The 14,829-nt window shown below is 37.6% G+C and overlaps 1 protein-coding gene across 1 annotated transcript in view; it reads right to left on the minus strand.

The window, feature by feature from the left end:
• Positions 1-1,306: 1,306 nt before the first annotated feature.
• Positions 1,307-14,829, minus strand: part of MICAL1 (microtubule associated monooxygenase, calponin and LIM domain containing 1) — a 31,397-nt gene continuing 17,874 nt past the window's right edge. The window contains exons 15-23 of the mRNA XM_015817730.1: positions 13,583-13,757; positions 12,499-12,581; positions 8,898-9,501; positions 8,176-8,264; positions 6,378-6,479; positions 5,298-5,391; positions 5,058-5,157; positions 3,690-3,763; positions 1,307-2,527 (exon numbers count right to left, since the gene is read on the minus strand). Coding sequence (XP_015673216.1) covers positions 2,373-2,527; positions 3,690-3,763; positions 5,058-5,157; positions 5,298-5,391; positions 6,378-6,479; positions 8,176-8,264; positions 8,898-9,501; positions 12,499-12,581; positions 13,583-13,757 — 1,476 coding nt within the window. The 3' untranslated portion in view covers positions 1,307-2,372. The remainder of the gene's footprint in view (positions 2,528-3,689; positions 3,764-5,057; positions 5,158-5,297; positions 5,392-6,377; positions 6,480-8,175; positions 8,265-8,897; positions 9,502-12,498; positions 12,582-13,582; positions 13,758-14,829) is intronic.

Here is a 14,829-nt window from a genome sequence, read left to right on the forward strand (position 1 = left end):
GGTCCCCAATCCCCGGTCCCTGGACCAGTACCAGGCCGCGGCATGTCAGCAACCAGTCCACACAAACAAGGAAAGCCCCATCCGCAGGATGCAGGCAGCATACAAAACCACATCCCCTCCGGTCCATGGAAAGAAAAACCTCTCTCCACGGAACTGGTCCCTGGTGCCCAAAAGGTTGGGGGCCTCTGCTTTAGATGGTCATGTACAGTGCATTAGTTTTAGGAGCTGTCCAGTTCCTGGTGCTTAATTTTAGGAAGGGATATCTTCAGAATTTAGCGGAATATCATATATAGTCCATCCTTCCTTAAGTTCACAGAGAAGAGCAATACATGTTACCTTAAGTCATAATTCCTGTTCTCTCAAGAGTGTCAGAGTCCAGTGTAACCAAAATCTGAAACATCTGGGTTTTGGCCAAGACAAATTTGATGGAGTCTTATTCGATGTGTATGGTAAAGCTGATATACCCCACCCCTCCCTCCTGTCTCCTTATGGCACATGCACACAGCCCTCCCTTGATCTTTCTGTTTCCCCCCCTCCCTTCCTTTAGTCATTGCCGCCCTCCCCACTTTTGCCCAGATGATATAGGTGTATTTTGGACAGGGCACACAGACCAGTCAGACCTGGATCTTGTGCCTAGAACACTCAATGACTGAAATGTTTGCAAACCCTATTACACCTATGTTCAGGTTGGGTTAATCAGAACCAACCAAGACGAGAGAAACTTGAGTCAAAAAGTGATTTTTGAAACACACAAAAGCTTTGATACCCATGCTGAAAATATAATAGAAATTAGTTATAAATCATCCAGTGTCTATAAAGAAGTAGGCAACTAGCTCTCTGGTATCTTTGGTACATGCATTTCTTTCATCTACTAATTTTCTTTTTTTTCTCAAAAATACCTGATGTGGAAATTAATTTTAACTAGTTTCAGTTCAAATTCAAGGTCAGGCTTGACTTAATTACCTCTAACTAAGAACTATATTGTCTGCTTTGGCAGCCATTTGCAGCTTGCTGAAAGCCAAATAACATAATCCTGGCCACTTCTTGGAAGAAATTGGGTCAAGACCAAGAAAACTTTGGAAAAAGCTGGATGAATATTTACTCTATTGTGAAATTAACGTGGATAAAAAAAGGCAGAACAGTGTTTCCTTTTCACTCCATTATGTTTATTGGAGCTGTGCCTGTGAAAAGCCAGTTGGCTTATATCGATCCAGAAGTAGACACTTTCAGATTGTAAACTGACTTTAGTTACCAAATAACGTCTGTTCACTTGAAAATTTTCTTCAGGAGCAACGTATTTGCGATCTGCATCCACATTCATCGTTTATTTTGCAGGAAGAGCATACATTTTCCAACCGTGTTTGTCCAGCTTCAAGAGCTTGTCCTACAGCATCTGTTATGCTTGTACATACATGGAGAAATAATGCAAGAGAGGTATATTTCTCCTTGGACATTTATTATGACAAGACGCCCTTAGATGATGGCATTTTTAATTTTTATTGTAGGGCATCTATTTCTTTCCTCTAAAATACTCTGTTGATTCTGTGTATCCTTCAAGAGATTTTAACTAATCTTCCTCCTCTAGAATACAACTCTGGACAGTTTGTAGGCTCCTCTGATCTTCATGAAAGCATCATGCTTTTTTGCTTTTAGAACATTGTAAAATGTTTTCTCCGCTTAAACCATACAGCCCCTCCTAATTTACCACATCTAGAATGATCACAAACATGGTCACCTGCAGCAGCAGAGTGAAAGAAATGTTTTCTGTTGGATGAGGCCCTGTGTCAAAGGGGAGCTTGCTAACTGCAAATATATACAATTGTCGCTAAATAATACGTACAGTACATCTTCTGAATATTATTTTCCCTCCAAATGCTGCAAATAGGCTGCTTTCTTAAAGCCTTCAGCAGTTGTATCTGCAAACAATTAAAAGCAGTTCTACATAGTTTCCTTATTATTTCCTAAAACACTTAAAACGTAGTTGCATCATATGCATCAAGTTGCAACAAGATCAGGCTTGTTTAGCTCCACCTAGAACCATCATCAGGCACTAACCGTCAAGGGGAAACTTTGCATAAACTCTCAATTTTGGGACTTCCTCTGGTGGTATTCAAAATAATTGAAACATGGACAGATATCTAAGCGCATGAACCACTTCAGGGCTTCAGGGTCGGTCTGAGCATATTGTTCATCTCATAATGAGCATATTTCCACACTTACAGCAGGAAAGCTACTGCTAAGCTGTCACAGAGTATAAAACAGCAGCTAAGTTCCTTTTCCAAGTGGTGTTTTTTTGCCAAAACAGAATGTCTTGCCAAATATGAAGGGCATTCAGCAAATGTATCCACCGGGTAAACCTGATCTCAAATATTCTAGGCGTTTTCCATCATTGGAACATGCTCAGAAAGCTCATTGAGCCTCTTCCTCTCTTGCATCTCGATCAGAGCACTGCGTTGATTCACAACTGCAAGCAGTTGGGACAGGATCGTCTTCTCTGCCTCACAGTCCTCAGACGTTTTCAAAGAATCTTTAAAACAAACAGTACATGCTCAGAATAAAGAACCATTCTTGCTATTCAATTACATAAAAAAGGAGAAGTGGTAGAACTGCAAATATCTGGATTACACCTCCAAACTTCTTTGATTGTGCTGAGGCTGACAATTTTTGGAAAGGGGCAACATCTGGGGAGCTGCAAATTCCCTATCCTTTATCTACTAACTATTTTGTCAAAGTGAAAAGATATCGTGGAAACCTGGGAGGTAAATTTCATCAGGAATAGACTTCCAAGAATGATACTTTTATAAACATAAATGAATGAATGAATGAATATAAATGCTCCAACACTGGAAGTTTTTAAGAAGAGACTGGACAGCCATTTGTCTGAAGTGGTATAGGGTTTCCTGCCTGAGCAGGGGATTGGACTAGATGACCTCCAAGGTCCCTTCCAACTTTATTACTATTATTATTTAATGTTACTAGTTTTTCTGCCCCAACATATCACTCCATGCACACAGAGTGAACATACCTAAGTGCTGTTTTGTTTTTAATTCAAGAAACGAATGCATGTTGTTTTCGGCTCTATGTAATGTCTTGCTGAATGAGCGTGAATATTCTCAATTAAATTCTTTTATTATTTAAAAAAAATGATCAAAAGGTAAACATATACTAGCATTCTTTTGTTTACATTTCCTATCCTGAGAATACCAGACTGCAAATGATAATAAATATGCTGTCAAAGCCAAACTTTGACAAAACACACATAGTGTTAACAGAAGGCAAATGTGAAACTCTTCTTTGCAACCAACCTTTTTCTTTTGACTTTTAGATTCTGTTAGTAACCCAATGGACATGTCTATTATTTAGAACTTTCACAATGTTGGGTTTTTCAGGACTTATGATCATCAGATTCCTGGCTTTTCACAATCATAACAGGGCAGCTACATTAGCAAATTTCTTGGTTATCTAAAACCAAAAACAATTCTGAGTATACATTAATTGAGTTAATTAAACAGCAGCTCTTTTCAGTGCAAAAAACGATTATTGTTCATCTCATAATGAACTTGGGCAGCTATTTATTTATTCATTTGTATCCCACCTTTATTATTGTACAAATAACTCAAAATGGCGAACGTATCTAACACACCTTCCCCTCCTCTTTTCCCACAACAACCTATTATGTTCTTTCTTACCATCCATATTATAGTAGCGGCGTAGTTCTTGATCCAGCTGGCACTGCTGCTCCTCTAGCGTCAGCTCTTGCACACTAAAAAAATTGTCGTTATTACAATCCACAATTGAGAAAAAGTTCCTGATAACAATAGGAATTCCCTTCCATGGAGCCTCTATACTGATTCTCTCATTGCAACGTGCTGTCCTCCAGATAGATAGACAGACAGACAGATAGAAAGTCAGTCAGTCAGTCAGACATACATGTATACATACATATATACACACACTCATCTCAAAAGCTCCATACTAAATGAGGAAGAGAATAGATGACGTTACTATACCTTAGGCATATTTGCCTTGCTAACAGAAGTATCCTAGCAAGATTGTCAGTATTTCCAAGTTATTTTATTAACTATTGATCATTCACCAGTGGAATGTTTATTTTATATTCTTCTTGCAGATCTTTCATCCTAAGGTATCCTCTAATATAAATTGCCTGTCCACACGTTTCCAGGGATTCACGCTCAGAATTTTAAGTCACAGTCTATGATGGAGTCATATTGCAATTGGCCATTATATAGTTATTACATATTGGCTTAATCCAACATATAGTTATTAAAGCTTAGCTTAATATTCAGCCACTGTGGTTTGGAAGTTTAATTTATGAAAATCTGGTCACCATTACATATGACAGGACTTTACTTAGTTGAATTCAGCCTTTGACTTACAGGTAGTAGCCTTTGAATGCTATTATAGTACAGCTTTTTCTTGATTTTGATTTGAGTTAATAGTATGAAAAGTGTTATCAAAAAGCTTGTTTTTGATTCGGATTGTCATAACTTCTAACCATAGATTGTGTTGGTTCTGGTATTTATTATCACATTTGTAGGTCACCCAACTCCAAAACGATACCGGGTGGCTTCACAATGCTAGAAGTAACAGTATTATAAAATATTATAGGAGCTATTAATCTAAAACATTGGGAAGGCTTTTGGAACTAGGTAAAAGATAACTGAAATAATAAAGGACTATGAGTTGATGTCAATTATATTTTCCTCTTTTGGACAGAATGCTTTTATTAATACATGATGTCAAACAGATTACCTTATTTGGATTGTGAAATTAGATTTCTAACACTTTTCTGGGACACAACATGGGGGGTGTTTATACTGTTCATGCTCTCTAGGAGTCATTCTGGTCATTTTTTTATGCAAGGTATGAAGCTAGTCCACTTGCTGGATTGAAGGTTATGTTAGTGAGAGGAAAAACTGCAAATGGACTGTCTCTCTTGTAATTCCTATGGCACATAAAAGAGCAGTGCTGGATCCATTTTCTATAGTCAAAATGAGTTACAGATCTTAACTGACATAACTTGCAGAGTTCCTTACTCAATCATGAGGTCAGACTCTTCAGACATCAAGCTGTTCTTCTTTTGAATCAATGTGAGCAATTGGTTCACCCACTGTTTCTTCAGTTCAGACTCTGTTCCTAAAGAATATGATGAAGGTAGGAGGTTAAATCTGACATGTTAGCTTAAAGAAGAACCATTATACCACTTTGTGGCACCCGTTCTTCACACGCGGCCATCTCAAACACCATTCCTATTCAAGGAAGCTTCAGATTCTTACCTGCCTCTTCTCGCAGAGATTGTTCCACCTTGACGCCCTGTTTCTCAAGCTCCCGAAAAGTCACTTCAATCTCTTCTAACCGCCTCTGGATGGCCTGCAAAAATGTTGGTCAAAATAAAAACTGATTAAAACAAAGGTTTGGAAATGTAAGAAGAGGAACCTGCGACCAGATTCTAAAGCAGGGGAGGGAATTTTAGGAAAAGGAACCCTTTTAAAACAGGTCAGTAAAACGACATCACATTTAAGACTTTATTAGGATCTGGGCAGCTTCACTGCTAAGGCAGTAATGATGTCACAGAAGAAGTTTTGCAAAAGCAACACAAAAAGCATGGATAATACAGAAGTATCCCTATACATTTTCACACACAGCTACAAGTAGTCCTTGACTTACGACTACAATTGAGCCCCAAATTTTTGTTGCTAAGCAAGACATTTGTGAAGTGAGCTTTGCTCCATTTTACAACCTTCCTCGCCACAGTTGTTAAGAGAATCACTGCAGTTGTTAAGTGAATCTGTCTTTCCCATTGACTTTGCTTGTCAGAAGGTCACAAAAGGTAATAACATGATCCCGGACACTGAAACTGTCATAAATATGAGTCAGTTGCTAAGAATCTGAACTTTGATCATGTGACCATGGGGATGTTGCAACCTTCATAAGTGTGAAAAATGGTCATAAGTCACTTTCTTCAGTGCCGTTGTAACTTTTGAATGGTCACTAAATGAACTTTTAAGTTGAGGATCAGACGTTATATCTTCCTTATTATAGTCATAGGAGGGAAGATTTTGCATGCCAGCCATGCCCCTTTTTCCTGTCCCACCTCCCCATGCGGAGCTCTAATGATGTGGAAAGAGAACAGCCGAACAAGGATACTGTCCATAGATAATGGGTATCACACTTGTGGAAATGCTGCTGTACACATTTGCAATATTGCCCATAAATGCTCTTTGGGAAATAACAATAGTCTTCATAGCTGCAGAGACCAGGAAGTGAACCTGCCTTGATTTCTCTACATTTTTATATCCCATTTCCTTATTTGAATAAATTCTGCATAAATATGTTGACAAAGAAAAAAAAATCACCTGAGCTTTACAAAACCTCTTCATTTCGGCCTCTTTAGCACGTCGCACCAGTGTCTTCTTCCAAGTTGGATACTGAGTGTCTTCAGTGAAGCTGAGAAAATGCTGCAAATGACAACGTGCACAAGTAAAAACAAGACAAGGTCATGCGGGACGACTTAAAAGCTACTGTCTATCTGCAGTGATTGGCTCAGGCTAGCCATTGCTGCTTACATGATTGCTAAAATCAACTGGACTCCTGCATCCCAAGCATAAATTACTCTTTATGGGCTATGCTTAAAATTTCCCCCAAAATCAAGATGCCTGGTGAACTAACTGAAGTAAAGTTCCCAAATTCTGCACTACACGCCCCCAGTAATGAAGGAATAGATATAGTGCCTGTTAGTACCACAAGTAAGATTAGAAAAAGAAACAAATGTATTGACACGATGATGCAACTCATCATGCTTCTGTGATTTAAGTTTATTTTCTTCTTACCCCCTTGACAAAAATTTTCCTATTTTGAAAGGCCAAAAATTGAAAATAATGAATAAAAATACTGAACTTCACTAATATTCCAAAAACTACAGATATAATACATAGCAAGCCAGAAATTACCAGGTAACAGGAGCAGGTTCTGACAATGCCACCTGCTTTGCCTGCACAAGGATCAGGTTTGCAAATAAGTTGCTCACAACCCAAATTGTAAACCATGATTTCAGACCTGGTCTGGATCTTTGGGCAAAAGATGAAAGGACTGTCAAAGATTCAAGAATAACCAACAATCCAGTCTACACCTTTTAAAGTGTGTGCTAACTACAGAATCTTAATTTGTAAAGTGCATGGAGGCATTCCCAGTTTTCACAGTAGATAGCCTAGTTGCTTTGTAAGAGTCTCGTGAATCGATATTGTAGTACACAAACATTTGCTGTTGTTTCACAGACCTACAAACTGATTCTAAATTACCCATGGCCATTTTCTAACTCTTACTTCCCTGTTATGGAAAATTAAAGATTAATATCACTTTGACTAAAAAGATGTCAAATCCCAAGTAACTGCTTCTCACATTACTCCTATCCTATGGATTCAAAGAAGTGTGTTGAGATTTGTGCCAGTCTGAATTTATCCATTTTGTGAGCCTTTCATTGAAAGGAGTTGCTAGGATTTCAAAGCCTTGATAATAATTGTAAAGAGACGGCAGCGAAAGAACGCCAGGGTGACCATAGTAAAATAGCGATCACACGTAAGAAGATACAGGGAATAGAAATGGATCTTCTAAGAACCTTGTGGTGTAAGGAAGGAGAAAAAGAATAGGTGATGTGTACAGGGAAAAGAGCATTCTGGGATTATAGAAAAAAAAGTACATTCTGGGATTATAGTAGAAAAAGTAGTGAAAGTATGTTTGGCAACTTTATGCATCCTCCAGATGCAGATGTTCCCCAGAATTCCCTAGTCAGTACTGTTGGAGCTGAGAATTCTGCAAGCCAGAGTCCATTCACATGGAAAGTGCCCAGGTTGATGATACATGATAAAGAGAAAAGAAAGGCAACCATGAAGCTTGTAGACAGGAAAACCAGAAAAGGAAAATATTTAGAAAAAGAAGAAACTTAAAACCTTTGATGGCATACAGAAGAGCATGTATAAGAGACTTTTTTAAGGTGAAAAATAATTAAGAAAATATGGAAAATGTTTTTCAGCTAATAATGTAGTGACAATATGATTCTCCTGGATTATTAATACATGAAAGTAGCTCTGAGAAACATTTGAATTATGCATGCGAACATTGTTTTGTTAGAATTCAGGTTTAGGGCTCTTGACTCACCATGTCTGTCCCAAGATCTAAGCTCCCTTTTTCTTCATCTTCCTCCTCTTCACTGTCACTGTCACTGTCACTGGCAACCTCCAGAAAATCTGCCAAAGAAAAGCAGCTATTATGAGTAAAAGTACTGTATTCACCTTGCATGTAACAGAGTCACAGGGGCTCTTTAGGTTAAAGATGTAACTTGAACCTACAGCAGTACTATTTTCTCCGTAAAAATTTGAAGAATTGGTTTTCTGAAGAGCGCCAAGAAATGAAGTGGGTAAAGAAATGCTGCAGGATGTAGGGAATGAGAAAATTGCATAGTAAACACAAAAAAACCCCAAAGGGTGCAGGAAAGGGCTTGGCATGCTGCTTGATCTAATATAGGCAAGCTGGAGACCGCCTCAAATATCACCACCTGTTGTGACTTTCAGAGTCATGGAAAAAAAAAAACTAGAGAACAACTTTCTGTGGTTAATGATGAGGGACCTTTTTGTTTGCAAGGAAGAACACAGAGTTCACAATCTTTTTAAATGGCAACAAAGGAAAAAATGTTGAATATGATGAATACCATGACAGGATTTGCGCTTGCATTATGGAAAAATACATAAAATGGATAAAAAGTATGTAAATCACAGACATCTGATTTTCATTCATTCTCTTTTGTTGAGTCTCTGCTCCTCCCTTTTATCATCTGTTTGGAACATTTGAGATATAATAAAAAAATAAGCAAGGAAAATAACCTGATTCTCTGCTGAAGCTGGATTCTCCCAGCCCCGTATGAGAAACATCAAACGGGTTTGAAATTAGACTCAGTCTGGATAATTCAAGCTTTTCCAAGTCCGACAAGCGAATCTTTTTCTTCTGGGTGATTTCACATTGGATTTGCTCTAGTCTGGGGTTTGAACCTTCTCCAGAAATAGTAAGACCAATTCTTGGCCCTTGTGAAAGAAGATTGAGACAAGGCTCTCCCTTAGAGTGATCACTCCACTTTTTTCGGTCCTGTGCCATGTTTTCAGGTGATCTTCTGCTTCCATCAATCTGAAAAGCTGAATCAGCCTTAGGAACAGAGTCACTCAGCTCCCCAACTCCCATAAGAGAGGACTGTTGATGTGGACGCCGTGAGGAGCTTATTGTATCAGCACCTTCCTTTTTTGATGGGAATAGGCTGGGGCCTTCACTAACTTGTTTCTGAAGTGATTCAGGCTGACGTTCTGGCAGCTGATCTACAATGGGAGACATATTCTCATCCAGGCTTTGCCAATTGGAATTTTTTACCATCCTCTCTTCTTCAGTAGTCAAGTCTAAAATGTCTTTGTCTGGTGGATTGCTCAGATAAGGTGAATCCTGCAGAAACAAAACACAACAGGTTTGCAAACGAGTTGCAAGTATATAAAAACATTGGAAAAGTTTATCAAACAGATACTCTGTTCTCAAAGTAGCCAAGAAAGGTTCTGAATAGAAAGCCTATAAGATACTGAGGCCTATTAATGCAACAGAATCTGCCTGTTTCCTGCAACTACAGTAACTGTGGTATTGTAGTTTAAATGTTGGACTAAGAGAGCCAGATTCTAAGCTATCTTCAGCATTGGACTCAGGCCTGGTCATTCTTCTTGATCCACAGTTAATGTCATATGGAAAAATAGAGGGAGGGAGTGTTATTGATGTTGTTTGAGGCTCCTGAATTAAAGGGGAGGTATAACTCAAATAATATGGAGAGTCACACTGTTTCCAAAACTATAGCTAATAAATAAATAAAAATAAATTACATGATAAATAATATATATCATGATGAATAAAACCACTGAGAACATTAATCTCCAGGCATCTGTCTAATCTTTTTATTTTAACCACTGCCCTACTGTGGTACAGCACTCAAAGACTTGATCATATCCTACAAGAAGCATTTCCCATCTTACATGATCTGTGATCAGATTTATTGAAAATCTACAGGTGCTAGCAACAATGGCAAAAAGATATATATCTAAGTTTGTATGGTAAGGAAAAAAACCCACAAAGTTAAATATAAAATACTTCAAGATGAAAAGGAACAAAGAGAATTGGAACTGCCAGATCTGAAATTGTATTTCACAGCCTGCTGTTTTGTTTGGATAAAAGAGTAGGTTTTGTTGAGAAATAAACAAATTTTAGAATTAGAAGCGCACAATCTGAGGTTCAGATGTTACGGTTTTTTATGGTACAATAAAACTAAGGATATTAATTATATATTTCATATTCTCAATATGGTACTTCTAATATAAACTCAGATTGTGCCTGAAAATTCCTTTATGAGTCTCAGCACAAGAATCATTTTATAGGGGGGAAAAATACATAAAGAAAAATGGGTTTTAGAGTTGTTAGAACAGGAACATGGAGAATATAAAATGAAATCAAGAGAGCAATTGATTGCAGAGGAATTGAGTTTTCAATGGTTTCCATATGCACAATTAAGAGAAAGATTTATGGTAAATAATAGAACATTTGGAATTGAACAGCAGATGAAAGAATTTGAAATTGAACTATGTGCAACTGATGAACATACAACTCCCAAAATGCATAGTATAAACTTTTACTGACATTTGTAACAGAAAAAGAACAAATGAAAATTGCATGATAAAATAGACTAAGAACTTTAGACATGACATACTGATGGAACAGTGGAAAGATATATGGTTAAAAGGATTGACATTTTACATTATGTTATAATCTAAAAATGGCTTTTTATAAAATGATATATCATTGGTGTTTGACTCCAGAAAAATTGTCTGGATGTATAAAGGTACTTCAAATTTATGTTGGAAATATGGACAACATGAAGCATCATTTTATCATCCCTGGTGGGAATGATAAAACCTCAAGCCTCAACCTCTTAAACCTCAAGTCCCAAATTTCTGGGCTCAAATACATATAATGACACAAAGAAATTTAAAGATCAACATTTAACTGAAACTAGAACCTTTCTTGCTGGGATTAATGGATAGCCAATTAGAAAACAGCCATGGAAGATTACTTTGATACACAATTACTGCTGCGAGACTATTATATGCAAAAAATGGAAAGACTCTAAAATACCCACAATGGAGAAACAGAACTAACAGAGATAGCAAAATTAATTTGTTTGATTAGAGAAACATCAACAACTAGATTTATCAGTACTGGGAATGTCTCATGGGCTTTTTTGCTGAAAAAAGAGAAAAACAAATTTGTGATTTATGGATTTACAGATCAGAAAGGGTGGCTTATAGAAAGAAAAGTATTACGATATAACTTTAGAGAGGGAGGGCAAAATATAAATGTATTTATAATATCTACCAAGAAGATCAGAGGCTGCTTCTTTATAGTCTTTTTCTTTTTTCATTTCCATTTCTATTTTCTTTCTTTTCACTATTTACTATTTTTCTTTCTTTATTTTCTTTTAGGCTATTTACTTTGTTAAAAAAATTCTTCAATAAAAATTATTTTAAAATATGAAAACTCTGAATTTGAAGCCAGTTTCCTATCATTTTGATTGTCCTTTTCTTCCACCTTTTACAGAGGAAGAGAAAACAGTGTTATAATTGTTCCCTCTCAATTTTGAATGAAAGTAGGAGCGGCATCTTAGAAAACAGGATTCATTATTGCATGTAAATAAAGTAGTATGATATGTTTTTATAAATAAGAGTCATATACTACATTTTGTTCTTGGAATGATTCTGGCTTAGGAAGCAAAGCCACTGCTCACAGTTCTTATATGTTATGCTTCCTGTCCAAGTTTGTTTAATCACTCCCACAAGAAGGTGGAATCAAGCATGGGCAAATAAGCAGTATCAACAGCAAACTGCTTGTCGCAATAAATCAACATTCAGTGGTGTTCAAACACAATCATTTCTTTTGGCGGGTGGGAAGAGAGACACAATGATCCGAAGTACAGTAGATTTCTATAAAGGCATTATGATACCAGCTAGTTCGCTTTTGATTTCTTCCTTACAGAATTCCTTTTTTTCACAGTAGCCACACCCCAAATCATCAGTTTTACTTTGCTAGCCACATGCATAATCAGTTTTCTGGTCAATGATTCCCAGCTGAGATTCTATTTAGAATATGTGGGAAATTAGGTTTGTGTTGTCCAAGATGCAAATGACATACACCTGCTTATATTACATCATATTTCTAAAGATATTGTTCTAAAGCACTTTTTGTCAACACCTCAGCCCTGTCAGCAATCTGGATAAATCATTGGTTATCCCTAACTCAAAATCACATTAAAAACCCTTTCCATATATATCAATCCTTTCAAGATTATCCACTTGTTCCTGCTCTTCTCTAACCCTCAGCTGGATTCTGAAAAGCAGCCATCCTACCTACCTCATATGCTTCTTTGAAGGAAGCTTTGCTGGGGGCAGTCATGTCTGATGAGACCCAGGAATGCAAACTGCAATAGAAGTTGCCTAGGAAGAAACAATCAGGTCAGTATGTGACTGCAATTCATTTGCCCAACCAGAAATGCTATTATAAATGCAGATTTAATCTTCAGGATTAAATAAAAGGAGGCTGCGGCAATGAAAGAATCTGAAACAAGGGTGCATATTTTCCAGGCTGAAGGCCTCACTTGCCTTTGAGTAGGGTAGCAAAGATAACACACCAAAGAATGTGTGGCACCAGAAAATGACTGGTTTTGATTTGATTATATATATTATTCATGGAAAAATAATTATCATTATCCCTTTGCAATCAGTTATTTAATAGTTTCCTCCCTGTCAACTATTGGAAGTCTTTGGGGATGTAATGGTATGTGAGAATGACCTTAGGAGATAAAAGAGATACTGCCTAGGGAACAATCAGATAAGAGAAGGTACAGCCCATAGCTGCATAATGGGCAGAGAAATTCAAAAAGGAACCTCCCTTATTTCTCAGGCTGTAAAAAAGATGGTGGGAGATTTGTACTATCAGACTTGCAAGATTATGTTAATGTAGCTTTAGAATAAAGTGCAATTGGCTTGCAAGATTGATGTCAGCCATCCCAGGTGGACCAGACAGGAAATACTACCAGTTAAGCTAATTCTATATTATTGTAAGGCTACATTAACATAATCTTGTAAATCTTATAGTATAAATTTGCCGCATTCTTTTTCACAGACTGAGGAGGAAGAAAAATTCCCTTTTGAATTGTGTACTTAACCTCTCTTACCTTTTTGTTCGCTAAACAGGATCTCTTCTGTCTCCTAAGGTCATTCCCGTATACCATTATAGACTGTCACTCCTAAGGCTGTTTGGCATAATGCCCTGAAACGTTTGGTTATACAGCTCTACTAAAACTCTGTCTGGAGACAACAAAACATGAAACAATACAACCAGTCAGAGTTCAGACAACTCAAACCATTTCTACTCTCCCTGTATAGCTGTGTCTGTCAGGCTTCCAGATTGGCTCTAAGTTGTTCTCTCTACTCACCATCATCTTCATTGAAGACAAAATCTCCCAGTCGCAGTGTTATTTTACAGTAATGGCATTTGAAGCAGCCTCGATGGAAGAAGCACCCTTCAGCACTGACCCGCTCCAGGATATAGACACGATCTCCACAGAAATAGCAGGCATCACTGCTCCTCATCCGAGAGACAGGTGAAGTCTATCAGAAGATCAATGGTTTCCCTTAGGGCCATAAATTCTGAGCAATCTTAAACCTCAAGCAGACTCTCTCCTCAGATCAAGTCTCATCTGCTGATCTGTGCTATCAGGTTTCATGCATCAGCCAGGTCAGAAAACCAAAAAAGAACGAGGGTGTGGCAATCAATTGTGATGGTAGCAGCCAGAGCAATGTGCAGAATGGGTAATTGCAATGAGTTGCAAAGTGAACAACTCAGGTGCTAACAATATCAAGAGTACAGTAGTTGCTTTGTCTACCACCCAGAAATCCCAGTGCTGTTAGCCAGAGAACAGAGGTCATAGTACAACTGTTCTCCAAGTAAACAAACACTTAGTAATGGATACCAATTATAAAAGATACCTGATAGACGTGTGTATGAGAGAGAAATGCCCTTTGGATTTTTTTAATCTGACAGTTAACCATGATCGTGCTCATTTTGAATGCTATCAGGAAGAGTGAAATGTGAAGGAAGTCCCAGATTTAATTCCTACCCTTTATGGAAAGGACTGAAAAAATAACAATGTCTGAAAATCCTGAAGAGCTGCTATCAGTTACTACAGCAATTTCAGATTAGATGAACTCATGGTTGGACTTATGGGGTAACTTCCTAGATTTCTAGAGACATATTTCAGACAGCATTATATGTTAAACTCCAGTAACGTAGCGCAAAATAAGGCAGCAAAATCCTTAGGGAGACAGAGCCCCTGAAACATCCAGCAAAGTAATCCTTTCTTGGGAGTGTCTGAACCTGAATAGTGCTGTTGAGCTTCCTGATAGCATGTAACTGACTAATGAGATGTAATAGCAACTTCATTCATTGTTTGGTTAATCCAGCTTCTTCCTCATCACCTGGCCCAACAGCTGTTTCAGAGAGCCTTTTGTTAAACAGAGAAACAAGTGTTCTGACCTCTGGTGAAAAAATAGATAGTTTGGGCGCCATCCAAACTTTTGGCAGCTGTTTTGTCAATCAGACAAATACATCTCAGCCACAAGAATTTCCCACAAGCCAAAATTTTACTGTAATAGTTTTGTGGAGGGAAATGAACTGAACAAG

Source organism: Protobothrops mucrosquamatus, unplaced genomic scaffold, assembly GCF_001527695.2.
Source record: "Protobothrops mucrosquamatus isolate PMUCROS unplaced genomic scaffold, P.Mucros_1.0 scaffold631, whole genome shotgun sequence".
In the NCBI taxonomy this organism is placed as follows: Eukaryota; Metazoa; Chordata; class Lepidosauria; order Squamata; family Viperidae; genus Protobothrops; species Protobothrops mucrosquamatus.